Consider the following 15,623-nt stretch of genomic DNA (forward strand, 5'->3'; position numbering starts at 1 on the left):
TTACGGTGTGAACATTATCATGCATGGTGGGTCGGCCTCTGGACGTAGTGGTGAAGGGTGAAGGTGTTTACGCTGGAGGTTGTGTACAGCACGGAGCTGCTCAGTGTGCCGCAGGCCAGACATTAGACGGCTCCTCTGGACGCTGGCTGCAGTCCGGGCTCACTGGCTCTTCAACGCTTGCGTCGGGTTTGGTTTCTGATTTTGTTTATTGAGGAGGAAAACCGTCTCCCTTCTGTCGCCCGTGTGTAGAGTCTACCCTGTGGTCATGAAGCAGTAAACACTGGAAACATGACATTCAAAGTACGCCTTTATTTGTTTTTCATTCCTCTTCTTTTCGTTGACTAATCATTCACTGCAAGATGCAGGAAGAATACTTGCCGTCTGTTTCTCTCTGTCTCCCACTCTATCATATCATATTCTCTGTCTTTCTCCCACTCCTTCCCTCCCTGCCTCCCTCTCACTCTTCCACTCCGCTTTCAGAACCAGAACTTACAACCTCCATTATTAATGGCTTCTATCCCCCCCCTCTTCCCCGCTCTGTTTTTTCCTCTCCTTCCAGGCAGATCATCTCCCAGGACCTCCGACGAGCGGCGCGGTGAACCAGAAGCCCCGAAGCCTCCATGATGTCCCGGAGTCGATCGAGCGGGGGCGGCTCCTCCAGCCTCCCCCAGTCCTCCAGCCTCCCCCTCCCCACCAGCTCCGTCTCCCCCAAGATAGACGCCGTCCGGCAGCAGCAGCAGCAGCAGTACACCCCCCTGCCTGCCCACCTGGCCGCTCAGCTCCAGCGCGCCCGGAGCCGCTCGTTCTACGGCTCGTCTCCGTCGTCGGCGTCGACCACGCCCTCGGCGGTGGACGTTCTCCAGAGAGCCGCTCTGAAGAACCAGCTCCTGCAGGAGCAGCAGCAGCAGCAGCAGCAGCAGCAGCAGCAGCACAAGGGCCTCCCCGCTGCTGCCGGGAAGGCTGGTGGACGTGGTGGTGGAGGTGGTGGGGATGGTGGTGGGGCCGGGCGGCCTCAGAGAGCCATAGGGACGCGTTCGGCCTACAGCAGCCCCCAGGTACCCAAGAGGGAGGTACCGCGCACCAAGGACACCTTGGACCTCCGCGGGGGGTCCCTCCCCCAGAAGAGCCTGCGGGGAGAGGACCACCAGACCAGGAGGAACACCAACCAGAACTGGACCTTCGGGAAGTACCGGCTCCGGAGCGTGGACAACGCGGACAGCGCGGACCCGTCGGCGGCGTCCCGCGGCGTCCTGGCCCACTCGCCGCCGCCGCCGCCGCCGCCGCCCCAGTGCCGGGCCGGGAACGGGAACGAGGCGCCCCCAGGGGGGAGGAGACACAGCCACAAGGAGAGCGGGAACCTGCTGGCCAACCAGACGGGGGCCGTCAACATGGCCGCTGTCGCCCCCTTCAGGTTCAGGTGAGCACCGCGCTTCACCTGGTGCATCAATGATCCTGCTGCTGCTATACTCATAATGAGATCATAATGATAATAATACTGCTACTACTACTGCTATACTCATAATGAGATCATAATGATGAGGATAATAATACTGCTACTACTGCTATACTCATAATAATGATGATAATAATACTGCTACTACTACTGCTATACTCATAATGAGATAATAATACTGCTACTACTGCTATACTCATAATGATGATGATAATAATACTACTACTACTACTGCTATACTCATAATGAGATCATAATGATGAGGATAATAATACTACTACTACTGCTATACTCATAATGATGATGATAATAATACTACTACTACTACTGCTATACTCATAATGAGATAATAATGATAATAATACTGCTACTACTGCTATACTCATAATGAGATCATAATGATGATGATAATAATACTACTACTAATACTACTACTGCTATACTCATAATGAGATCATAATGATGATTATAATAATACTACTACTACTGCTATACTCATAATGAGATCATAATGATGAGGATAATAATACTACTACTACTACTGCTATACTCATAATGACATCATAACGATGATGATAATACTACTACTACTACTACTACTACTACTACTATACTCATAATGAGATCATAATGATGATGATAATAATACTACTACTATACTCAATGAGATCATAATGATGATGATAATAATACTACTACTACTACTACTACTACTACTACTACTACTACTGTTAAACTCATAATGAGGTTAACGAGGATGATTACACTACTACTGTAATACTCATAAGGCTGATGTTGATATTGATAATTCTACTACTGCTTTACTTATAATTGGGCTAAAAGTAATGATTATGATAATACTACTAATGAGGATTCGTCATCATCATCATCATCATCATCAGAATAGTAATTAGTTAATTGTTATTTCATGAAGGGTTATGTGAGTTCAGCAGGCTCATCATCATCATCATCATCATCATCGTCATCTGTAATGATAATTAGTTAATTGTTGTCTGATGAAGGGTTGTGTGTGTTCAGCAGGCTCCAGGTGACTGAGGAGACCGACCCCTCTGTGGATGACCTGAGTGACTGCTCCTCAGACTCCATGGAGGTCTGCTGTGAGGACCTGGGTGAGAACCACACCACGCCAACATCTGGAGCTGGTCCACCTACGATCAATATACACTGATACATCTAGTACCAATATAGAACCACACAATACATCTAGTACCAATATAGAACCACACAATACATCTAGTACCAAAAATGAACCACATCTAACACCAATATAGAACAACACTTATACATCTAGTACCAATATAGAACCACACCAATGCATCTAGTAACAATATAGCACCACACTCATACATCTAAAACCAATATATGTATGTATCTATATATATATATAGATACATATATATATACAATACATCTAGTAACATTATATTACAAGACAATTAATCTAGTAACAATATATAACACAAAATAAATCTCTACATCTCTTACAAAATACATATTGTACCTATATATATATATATATATATATATATATATATATATATATATATATATATATATACACAATACATCTAGTAACACTTTTGAACAGTTTATTATTACCAATGTATAGTGTATAAATATTTTCTATCAGAAACACCTTTGTCTAGCATGAGGCTGTAGTGGTAGATATAGTCTTAGCTATATGGGTTAGCTATGGCTAGTCGCTGATGAAGCCAGCTTTCAGGGCAGCTGTCAGGTCCATCAGACCTCAATAGCCGTTTGTGGAGACGTGTATTCCACTGTTCTGTACCATAATCCAAAGCATATGTGGGAAAATATTTGTTCTTGGCAGTCATCGACACACACACACAAGCACACACACACACACACAAGCACACACAGACACACACAAACTCACGCGCACACACACACACACACACACACACACACACACACACACACACACACACACACACACACACACACACACATACATACACACACAAGCACACACACACAGGCACATACACGTGCAAGAGCACGCGAACACATACACTCTTGCATGCACATGCACACACATACACACGCAAAGACAAACACACACACACAATGCTTCCCTCATTCCGTACGTGATAAATATCCACTCTGCGGCTCTCTGCATTAAAATAGTTGTAACACTAAAAATCCCCCTTATAAATCACTCTAGGCTATGAGCAGGACTCCAGCTATTACATCGTACCTGTCAGGCAGTGTAGCATGTTGACAGCATGGTGCCAAGAACCGGTGGACTGAATGTAAATCTTCCTGCGTAGTGGCTAGCCATCGGAGGCCAGACACCGAGATGTGTTGCAGTATATTTAGTGTTAAGATGTCTTACTAATGGGTTAGGGTAGTGTAGTGTAGAGGGAGTTCAGCTCACTTCTGATGAAACGCACCGTGTGCTCCATGAACAACACCCTTCCCAGAAAGAGAATGATTAAGTATGTTTATATGTTGTGTGCGTATCCAGAGTATGTGTCTATACACGCCGTCCAGTAGATTTACATAACGACTGACACATAAAGGTAGGAGGCTTGTATGAGATGCCCTTAATGTTCATCTGGGATGGTAGATTAATGATTAAAGTTAATGTTTAAGTATGTTTATGTTACGTTGCATATACAGAGTATGTATGTATATATCCATAACCACCGTCCAGTAGATTGGACACATGAAGGTCGGACACGTCTTGCATGTCTGAGATGTCTTCAATGTTCAGCTGTGATAGGAGATTAATGATTGATGTTAATGTTTTTCTCACTAACATTACATTAACATTACATTAACAAGGGATACGGCCATCCGACGTCCACAGTAGATCACCAGACCCAAAGAGATTAATGACGCTTTAAGTGGAAGATAATTATGCAGTTAGTTACCACCACCGTGACGATGGCGACTTCACAGCATTTAGCGGTTTGCTTTGGTCAGCATGAAGATGTTGTGTTTAATTGATTATCTGGCAGTTATGGATTATGATGTTTACATTTAAGTGTCGTACTTGGATTGTTGCTTTCTTTTTTAATTGTATTTTTCAGGGTTGAAAAGTTACAAATAAATCAATTTAAAATATGAACTCAAAAGCAAAAGGTTGTTTCCTACGAACAGTGTAGCGCTATTTTAGAGGACTCTAAATGGGTTTTTAATTATCCTAATGACTTTGAAGAGCTAAAAGGACCTGACATACTCCTTTGGGGGAGGGAGGGAGTGAGAGAAAGAGGGAGAGGTAGAGGAAGGGAGGGAGAGGGAGAGAGCGAGAGAGAAGAACCCAGTGACTTGGCACTGTCTGTAAGTATGGACAGATGTGAAACAGAGAGATAGAGTGCTCTGCTGAGGGGATAGGTTTTCACCTCCTGTCTGGCAGATCTTCTTCTTGTCTCAAAGGATAGCCATTTAGGGGCGCGGCTAACACCCTGGGGGGGGGGGGGGGGGCGTGTCTAACCACTAAGGGGGCGTGGCTCAATGGCCACAGAGAGATCCGTCACCTGGCATTTGACCTCAGCTAGTTCTGTGTTGGCGCCAGAGAGGAATGTTGTAATGGCAGTTAATGTGAGCCGTTCTGTCCAAACATCTGTGCTGTTGAACATAAGGTGCGGTGAAAGGCCTTGTGTGTTCCTGTGAGCGCAGGAAGGAGGATTCTCCAAAAGACGCACCTTTTCATCCCCGAGATCAAAGGGAAACTGAGTTAGATGAAGCCAATGCATTACGTTGATCCATGTGGTGAGGTTTACACACACAAACAGGATGCAGCTTTTATTTCTTTATTTTAATTTCATCTGACACACGTTTTAACTTCAAACGGTTCGAACGACGGCGGTTCGGATCGACTCACACGTCGAGGGGGGTGGGGGGGGTTGGAAGAGGAAAAGAGGAAATGAGAGAAGAGCAAAAAGAAAAGAGAAGTCAAAAGTATTCTCGTGTGTCTTTTACAATATCCTGCTGCTGCCACGCCCCCTTTTTCACCCCCCCACACGATGACCTCACCGGTGAGGAGGTGCTCTTCGTCTCTTCGGTTACCGTCGGCTCTGTGGCTCTCCCCACCGCTCACATTCAGACCGTTGGACGTGTGGACGGGTGGACGTGTGGACGGACGTGCATCGGGGCAGCCGACACCAAGCCCCTTGCGCTGGCTCTCGTCAACATGTGGACGTCCCCGGTGGCGTTACTTTATACATCGTGTCACGGTCGTCACGGCAACACGGCGGCAGCTGGCCGGCTGCAGAATGATTACACACTTTGTCCGGAGGAATGTACGGCGCACAGCTGTGTTACTGTCGCCAGCACCAAACCGTTACTTAAACGTACACACTGTGTGTGTGTGTGTGTGTGTGTGTGTGTGTGTGTGTGTGTGTGTGTGTGTGTGTGTGTGTGTGTGTGTGTGTGTGTGTGTGTGTGTGTGTGTGTGTGTGTGTCAGAGTGAGAGAGGATGTATAAGTCTGTGTGCATCTGTGTGTATGCACGTACACACTAGTACATCCTTGCACACAAACACAAACTTACTCGAACAGACACACACTTATGATGACACACACGACACATGTACACGGTCACACGTACACACAGTCACACACACTCTTTAACAGTCCCTGTGAGAGAGAGTGAGCGTGAGTGAGAACGGGGCCCAGATGTTTTGAGAAACTCGAGGCTGGATCCATCTCCACCCTCTGGCCTCCTGGGGAAGGGTGGCCCTCCACCTCGTCCATTAGCTCTGAACATGTAACAGAGTGTCGAGCCAGGACACGACCTCACCCCACCACCACGACGACCCACCCGGCCTGACGCGGCTGATACAAACCAGACCGCTCAGACCACGGAAGAACAAATTATTCAGCCTCAAAATCAGCCTCTGAAGCTTGAGCGAATGTTTAGTGGAAAAACAGCATGTCTCTAGTCCGGTCTTCTCTGCGCGTCGAGTCAATGTTTCACGACAGCTCGGCCCAGAACACACTGTTTGCTCCGTGCGTCAGCTGCTCGGGTCGACTCCGTCCGTCTGTTTTCCCTCGGATCAGGGTTGCGTTTGTTCGCCAGATCCACTGGTGTAGAAGTGAAACAAATGAATGAATGAATCGCGTCACCGCTGCTGAGCTTCGATGAACCGCCCTACCGCCGTGCTTATCAAGGAACCCGGTTCTCCCAGCCGGGGAGCGGTCAGGGCACTCGTGATTTGAGGGGAACAAGCCATGGAGTTGTTTCAGCTAAAGCCCTTCTCGTCACGTCGGAGAAGCACAGCGATCTCGGAGTCACGAGAGCCTCTTTTCAAAAGGAGCACATTCTTGATGCATTGGAGTGTGATGGACACAGAGGGTCCACAGAGCTAGTGAGGTCTCTGGAGACACAGTGGGGTCCAGAGACACAGTGTTGTCTGGAGATACAGTTAGGTCTGGAGACACAGTGACGTCCGGAGACACAGTGGGGTCTTGAGACGAGGGCTGTTTTCATATGTATGGTTGCTGGAAAACTTTACATTAACATTCAGGGCATTTTATCAGATGAAGAGAGAAACAATATATCGCTGTCGGTACAGTAGGGATGTTCATAGAACCAAGTGCCAATCACTAACGATTACTTGGTTATCCTATTCCCTGTATACAACAACGATAGATAGGATAAGATGCTACACAATACTTAACACACAATGCTAAGTATTATTTTTAAGTGCAAGGACATAAAAAATACAATAACTGCATACATTAATTACTTGATGTGTGGGATGAATCCCAGATGAGAGATAAGGAAATCACAGCAGAAGGTACAGGCCATCCAGAAGAGATACAGTATTTGATTAAGAATACAGAAATATAACTAATACAGAGAATATATCTGTGAAATATCAGGGTAGTAGAAATTTAATGCAGCTGCAAAAATAAATGTTGACATATCGAGTGATCCTTGAAGAGAATTTATTTATTAATCTGCTCACTGAGCAGGAACGCAACGCAAATGCAACATTCATCCTCCAGATTAGTAAAAACTGTGAATCATAACTTTATTTATACAACTCGGTACTAAGTTTTTCTCGTCCAAACATGCCCTAACCAAACGACGACAGTAAGTGTAAACAAATGGAGAATAAGTATAATTAATTCAGGGAGAGAAAAAGGAAGCTGAACAAAGGTTTGCTTATTCTAACGTCTTCGTGACATTATTGATACGCTTAAAGACACATTCTTTACTGAAGGACCTGGATGGAATACACTCCAGATTTCCTCTCTTCAGCTCTTGAGTAGTATGCGTGTGTGTGTGTGTGTGTGTGTGTGTGTGTGTGTGTGTGTGTGTGTGTGTGTGTGTGTGTGTGTGTGTGTGTGTGTGTGTGTGTGTGTGTGTGTGTGTGTGTGTGTGTGTGGCTCATGTGTGTGGGTGCAGTGTAGCCCATATGTCAGCATGCATGTGTGAAGTGTGTGTTTGTCTTTGTGTGTGCAGTGTAACGCATTTGTCATCATGCATGTGGGTAAGTGTGTGTTTGTGTGTGTGGGCAGTGTAACGTGTGTGTGTGTGTGTTGTAGTGAATGTAGCGCACGTGTGTTTGTGCAGTGTAGAGTTTGTGTGCTTGTGTTTGTGTGTGCATGTGTGTGTGTCTGTGCAGTGTAGTGCATGTGTGTGTGTCTGTGCAGTGTAGTGTGTGTGTGGGTGTGTGTGTGTCTGTGTCTGTGCAGTGTGTGTGTGTGTTTGTGTGTGTTTGTCTGTGTCTGTGCGTGTGTCTGTGTGTGTGCGCAGTGTAGTGTGTGTGTGTGTGTGTGTGTGTGTGTGTGTGTGTGTGTCTGTGTCTGTCCAGTGTAGTGTCTGTGTGTGTGTGTGTGTGTGTGTATGTCCTAAAGGTTGCCACACCAGTGGTTTCCATGGTGCATGGCTGCATGGTTGCATGGGTACAGTGCAATAGATCCTTCAGGGCCCATGGGGCTTCATAGTGGTGGGGATTATGGAATATCTCGGGGCTGGTGGTGTATGCATCTCGGTGGGTTTAATGAGCCTAATACATTTAAGGTGTGTAGAACAATAATCAGGGATTTCATCACATACAGTATATTATATTTGATGAAAACTGAATTAATATATTCAATATCAATGTACCCTGTGGCCTCGTTGTGTACAGAGTAGGGGGTCCATCTGTCCATACATTATTGATTTGGTGCTTTGACTCTCTCTCTTTCTCTCTCTCTCATTCTCACTCTCACACTCACACTCTCTCTCTCTGTATCTCTCTCTTTTTCTGTGTCACTTTCCCTGCTCTCTCTGTCTGTTTCTCTCTCTCTCTCTCTCTCTCTCTCTCTCTCTCTCTCTCTCTCTCTCTCTCTCTCTCTCTCTCTCTCTCTCTCTCTCTCTCTCTCTCTCTCTCTTTCCTCTGTCTGTATGTGGGAAGTCATTATGTAGCTAGTTTTGATTGTATTTTATCTATTTGTAATTTGCTGTTGTTTACGATGACACAAATGTAATCAAATACCATTGCATTTTATTTCACATACATAAAACACAACCATTCATGAGTTGCCAGTCCATTGCAGTATTTTTTAAAATTAATTAATTCCTACAATTTACCCTAAACGTATCCTCACATCAACAAATTGAGGGAAATGTCATGGCATTGTTGTGAAATGACATCTGCTAAACATCATGTGTTTCAATTCCATCAGGATTTTACATTCATACCCAGTTCCAATAAAGCATATGATGTCAGATGTCAGATTACGATCCAGTATTGATATTATCGGAAGCTCAGACAGGATAAATCTCTGATAATCTCAACAATCCACTGCTTCGTGTGTGTGGGATTCAGACCTCGGGAATCATAGCCCACGAGTGTCTAAAAACACTACTACTACCTCGGAAACCCCACACCGAATCAATATACTATAAACGATCGACGCGTTAAATCCAGCGGGCTGTTCGTCTTGGCATCAGTGCCGTGCGACCAGCATCCTGATGCCTGCCTTATTTTGATCGCATCCAGCCTGAACCAGCCCAGAGGAGACGATGGAAGAGGAGGAGGGGGAGGGTAGGAACAAAGGAAAAAGGTACAGAGGGGAGGGAGGGGGAGAGACGGAGGTGAGGAGGGCAGCGTGTGAAGACAATAATCTCAGAAGGACACAATAAAACACAAGGCGGTTTGGGACCCCGAGTGGCTTTTAATTCAATGCCCGTTCTGTTGAGACACACACGGCACAGCGCGGACCGGCACGGGAGGAGGAGAGAGGGAGAGGCTGCTGAGAGAGGGGGAGGAGGGAGGGAGGAGGGAGGAAGGGAGGGAGGGAGGGAGGAGGGGCTGTGTCTGCGCCTGCCTGCGCTTCCTCTGTCACTCTGCTGCTGCTCGGCTCCGCGGAAGGAGCTGGAGGGAGGGAGTGGAAAACGAGGAGGAGGAGGAGAGGAGAGGGAGGAGGGGAGGCAGGAACAGAGAGAGAGAGAGAGAGAGACGCGGAGAAGAGGAGGAGAGCAGTGGAAAAGGGAGCGTCTGGGGCAGCGTCGCAACAGCTGCAGCGGACCGCCAGCCAGCGACGGAGACGGGGGATAGCATCGCGGCAGGGGGGGGTTTCTCTCTCCGGTAACGGCGGCAAAGGCTGCAGAGGACTGCTGCAGGAAGCTCTCTCTCCCTTCTACGCCGCTCATCGCCCGGCCGCTCGGCTGCGGTTCCCCTGACGACGAGCGGAGGGGCGGACTCTAGCGGGAAGGCTGCGCGTGGTTCTTCCTCCTCGTCTCTCCCCCCTGTTGATGCTCCCCGGCCCGCTGGCATGCAGGCGGCGGCGTGAGAGTACCTAGAGGAGCAGCAGGAGGAGGAAGAGGAGGTCGGGGGAGAAGATGGAGAGGAGCGACAGCACCAAGGCGTACGGCCAGCCCAGCAGCGGCAAAGCCGTGGGCATGGCGGCCCCCAAGCGGGCCAAACCCGGGGGCCCGCCGGGCGTCCCGCGCGGGGAGCTGCGGGTGTACCGGGCGGGCAGCACCGAGGGACGGCTCCCGGTGTCGTCCAACCTCCGCAAGCAGCGCTCCATGACCAACCTGGCCGTACTCACGGACGCAGAGAAGAAGCTGCACCTGTACGAGCCCAAGTGGTGCGACGACATGGCGTCCCGCACCGGAGGCGGTGGCGGCGGCGGCGGGGCGGGCAAGCCGGGCCGAGCCAGGACCCCCGGGGGCCCGGCGGGGGGCCCGGGAGTGGGTGCCGGCGGCGCGCCTCTCTCGCGCAACCTCTCCAAGTCGGAGCACTCCCTGTTCACGGCGAAGGCCCGGCCCTTCAGCCCGCTGGCCGCCCAGTCGGCCCTGGGGAAGAGCCAGAGCCGCATCCCCCGGGGCCCCTACGCCGAGGTGAAGCCCCTGAGCAAGGCGGCGCCCGAGGACGGCAAGTCGGACGACGAGATCCTCTCCTGCAAGGCGGGCAAGGGGAAGAAGCAGGGGGCGGACGCTGGCGGGGGGGACGTGGGGTGTAGGAGCTCCGGGGAGGACGGTGGTGGTGGTGGTGGCGGTGGGGGTGCTGGGGACAACAAGGCCTTCCTGAAGGTGGACCCCGAGCTGGTGGTGACGGTGCTGGGAGACCTGGAGCAGCTGCTCTTCAGCCAGATGCTGGGTGAGTAGACACCGGAGCGGGTCCGCTCAACACCGAGGGAGCCCCGTGATTGGCCCTCGTTTAACGATGTCAACAGCCCCGGCGTGGCTAACGCGCGGCCCACCTGACGGCCACCTGAGACCACCTGCCGCCGGATGGAACCTACCGCCTCTCTCCTGGGGGGGCTTCTCGGGGGAAGTGGGGGGATGGGGGGGCGGTTCAATGTCGACCGCAGCGCCGGCGGCGGAGTTAATGACGCCGTTTCTATGCAACAGCAGGCTTTGTCTTCTCTCTCTCACTTCGGTTTACACGCTGCCTCCGTGGTTTGCTGTTCCTGCGTCGGCAGCACGGCTGTTTGAATACGAGTGAGGCGTGGATCGTCTTCATCCTCTCTTATCATTCCTTTAAGAGAAACCTTGAGTCTATCGGTTGTGATCTACCCTGGGCCTGCGTCGGCTCAGAGGGGGCGATGGTGCTGTTGCACGTGCGTCGAGGGTGTGCTTGCCTCCTGTTTTAATAACGCTGGTGCGTTGGGCATCCCCCGGGGTTGGGATACCGGCACTCTGATCTGCTTATCAGTTAACGGCCTTGTTAGATCCCCGGGAGTCTGATTCCCAATGCTAGCTGCTAGCTGTTAGCATGCTAGGCTAGGCGACGTGTGGGGCCCGGCTAAACAGAGAGCGGGAAGGCAGCCACGCCGTACCGGAGGTTTATTCCAAGGTGTACGTCAGACACACGTTTAGCCCCCTCCCTGTCCCGTTCACCCGTGGCGCTGGACAGATGGCGTTGGCGGTAGAGCGCCGCGCGGACGACGGCGGGGAAGATGGCAGAGGGGCTTATCTTCGTCCTCCTCTCTGCAGGTGGATCCTTCAGGGTCTGTTGCAAGATATGACAGAATAATTGATTAGACGGTGGTGGTTATAATACTAGTGTTGGGGTTAGAGTATACATAGGCCGGGTAGTTGAAGGTGGATTCTTGAGGGTCTGTTGCAAGATATTACAGAATAGTTGATATGTTGTAATACTAGTTAGAATAAGCATCTGCATGGTAGGTGTCGGGTGATGCAAATAATGCATGCACTCAGTCATTATTGTGTGTTTTTGAGGTTTGGATTAAAATAGGAAATTATTAAATAATTCACTGATGATTTTGTCATACTGAAAATATGCAGCTGTTTGGTAGGCAATATCATACATTTGTTTTTCACAACAATCACAATAACTGAAATGTATCGACGCTATGCGATATACAATTCAATTATTAAATCTCTGTTTTGAGTGCAGAGGATTCCCACCGTATTCCAGGAGGGGGATGGTTAAATGAATGCCAGGCTCCACTGGGGAATTTATTTGCAATCGTGCCAATTTGGTCCAGAGAAGCTGAATGAAAATGGGTCATGTTAAATCTATTTAGTAAACGTTAAAGGAATTACTGTCCTTTGAGAAGACCCCAAGAAGGGGTTGATTAAATATGGATTTACTCTGCTCCATACTGCTCATATTCTAAAAGGTAGTGCAACTCCATAACCCCGGCAGATGAGTCGGGGACGATAGCATTCTCAGCCGAGACAGTGAGGAGTGAAATAACAACCTCGTACTGTACAGGGCCCTGCAGCCCGGTTTCTAAAGATACCACGTCTAAATAGCAGGCTGTCCTGGTTCTCTGACCACACCGGTCTGAAGAGGAGTGTCCAGTCCCAGCCTGTGGATCCTAATTACAGTGCACGTGGTTGTTCTCCACATGGGTTCAAATCCCTCATGTCCTCGCGCACGTAGGTTCCAAATAGTGACCCTAAATTGTCGTTCTGCAGTCGTTTTGCAGACGATTTCATCCACAGCGTCTTTTCTGAGGATTTCAGCTCCCATGTCGTTAAGGAGACAAGCAGAGGTCAAAGTTGACTACAGCTAGGCTGGGGACATCGGGACTCGAACCCGGTGCCTTTCTGCTAGGAGATGTACGTCCTAGCCCCTACATTAGCGGCATGTGGCTCAGGAGGTAGAGCGGGTCGGCTGGTAAACGTAAGGTTGCTGGTTCGATCCCCAGCTCGACCTAGCTGAGTGTCGAGGTGTCCCTGAGCAAGACGCCTCACCCTAAGTGCTCCAGACGAGCTGGCGGTCGCCTTGCGTGGTTGACGCCACCCTGTATGTGTTCATGAAGGGGTGAATGTTATTGTAAAGCGCTTTGAGTGGCCACTGGTTCGAAAAAGCGCTGTATAAGTGCGGTCCATTTACCATTTAGTAGCCTGCCCCTTTAAGCAATTGACATCCATGCGTTTGCAGATTGGCCGGTGAACTGATCTCTACTGTACTTGATAGTACATGTTGTGATGCGGCCGCCTGATTCGTCCTAATGAATACGTTTTACACTGATTCAGCGCGTCGTTCACGCTTCATTAGGGCATACGGGGGCCGATCACATAAGACCCAGCGCCTCGGAACCAATCAATTAGCCGCTCCCAAGTTTTTAAACTGCTATATTTCATGTGAGTCAATAACCCTGGCCCTGTTTTATGGCACTGAGGTTCCTCAGAGTCGCACCATACCGCACCTAGCGCTGGTTTTATAACCTCAGTGCATTAAAGATTCATCAGCCCATGCTCCGGGCTAGCATGTCTTACCATAACAATGAAGTACACTGGCTGGTGTTGTAATAACCTGAGGTCATTATCTTCGACTGCCCCCCTCCAACCCCCACCCAAAATATATATATTTATAATTAATTTATCAGCCTGATGAATTATGCATGACCATTTAGGATGACAATCTGCCACAGAGACAAGTGTTTGGTTTTCAGGGGGGCGGGGAAAGCCACCTGCCACTCAACGATCACATTATGTCTGGAGGATGTTGAACAGTTTCTACATTCTCATTCTTCCACAAGACATGTCACTGGCTGCAGTATTAATAGATGTTTGGAACTCATCATATAATTTATGCATTTGAGGACGCAAATTTTGGGTTAAAGACTCGAATGCTTTAAATAAGCTATATGAACTGTCTTTGCTTCTGCGTTTTTTCTCTATGGCTAAATAAAAAAATAGCAGTAAAAAGCAATAGCTGTAGTGGTACAGTAATATAAACTTGCTCTATACAGATCTATTCATAGACTGCAAAGCCATATTGGTGTTTACAATGGCACACACAGAGCCCGTATTTCCTCTGCGTAAGTGAATCAAAAATATATGAAGGCAGTCTGTTGTGTCCCCAGACAGAGGGTGGTTGTGTTGTGCGACAACACATGGCTGACTTACTTAATAGGATCAGTCACTGAATTAAACACACAACTTTGTACAACGTGACAGAACATTTTCTACCATTGCTCAGTACTCACCCCTCTGTGAGATGGGACTTCCCAGAACATGCTTGGATTTCAATATTTGCCAAACGGCTATCATACCCAGCATGTTAGCTAGCATGTTGCATGGTAGCTGTATGCTAGGTCAAGGTCAATAATAATAAATAATAATAATAATAATAATAATAATAATAATAATAATAATAATAATAATAATAATAATAATAATAATAAATGCAGTCTACACAATCCAACTTTTGGGTTTCATTACCAGCACAAAAAAACCTTCAATGTTGAAAGAGAAGAATTGTCCAGTAATTGGACAATGCAGAGAGAGAGAGAGAGAGAGAGAGAGAGAGAGAGAGAGAGAGAGAGAGAGAGAGAGAGAGAGAGAGAGAGAGAGAGAGAGAGAGAGAGAGAGAGAGAGAGAGAGAGAGAGAGAGAGAGAGAGAGAGAGAGAGAGAGAGAGATGCAAGTGGACAGGACCGCAAGTTCAGAAAGAAGAGAGGAGAGAAGAGCAGGGAGATCGCTAAGAAACCAGAGCAAGGTTATGGGACAGAGAGGGATGGAAAGAGGGAAGTTGGAGATGGGAGATAGATAGATAGATAAAAACTTATATAGATAAGGGAGGTGGTGGCTTGCTCTTCACTTAAAACCAGCCAAACATTTCTAGTGTTTTTTCAAGTAGCAGGCTATAATCGAGATCATACATATTTCAGCAACATAAGATACAGCACATGGCCTTGCTATCTAAACCTCCAATGATTTTGTTGTCTGCTGAGCTTTGATCTCCATGGAGACTAAATATTTAGAGTTTCAGTATACGTACCGTCTTTTCCTGCGGGATGTAATGAATGTGAGTTCAATTTGTTGTTGGCCTCCATACAGTTGGCTTCAAGGCAAAGTTGTCAAAACAATATATTTCCTGAATAGTTGAGTGCCAAACACAGATAGTCTCCTCAACACAGATCCATTGTGACAAGGGCTTTAACGAAGACTCAATATGCAAGGTTTCATCGCGTGTATAATTCAATTCAACCTCTAAATTGAGAAGCTCCCAAATTAGCTGTTGGTCATTTACACATGTGAGCAATGGCTCCTAATCAAACACTAATAGGATATAATGAATATCAGAGTGTAATATAATATATCAGATGCTCTCTTATTAGGAGCAGCATGTGTAATATCTTACCTAATCCTTGGTCTATTCTGCCTTCCCAGAAATATCCCTATAGCTATACTGATGACTACTAAGAAGTCAATATTTCTTCCAAACTGTAAAAGCACCCTTGTACACTGAATATATG

The 15,623-nt window shown here is 47.8% G+C and overlaps 1 protein-coding gene across 7 annotated transcripts in view; it reads left to right on the forward strand.

Annotated features, from left to right (window-relative positions):
* Positions 1 to 15,623, forward strand: part of nav1b (neuron navigator 1b) — a 99,158-nt gene that overhangs the window by 14,666 nt on the left and 68,869 nt on the right. For 4 of the 7 annotated variants that reach the window (XM_030375158.1, XM_030375161.1, XM_030375163.1 and 1 more), the window contains exons 2-3: positions 560 to 1,417; positions 2,492 to 2,583. In XM_030375158.1, the coding sequence (XP_030231018.1) occupies positions 621 to 1,417; positions 2,492 to 2,583 (889 nt within the window). In that variant the 5' untranslated portion in view covers positions 560 to 620. Of the gene's footprint in view, positions 1 to 559; positions 1,418 to 2,491; positions 2,584 to 9,831; positions 11,043 to 15,623 lie in introns of those variants that run through there. The other 3 variants (XM_030375160.1, XM_030375162.1, XM_030375164.1) reach the window with 3 other exon arrangements.

This window comes from Gadus morhua, chromosome 13 (assembly GCF_902167405.1).
Source record: "Gadus morhua chromosome 13, gadMor3.0, whole genome shotgun sequence".
In the NCBI taxonomy this organism is placed as follows: Eukaryota; Metazoa; Chordata; class Actinopteri; order Gadiformes; family Gadidae; genus Gadus; species Gadus morhua.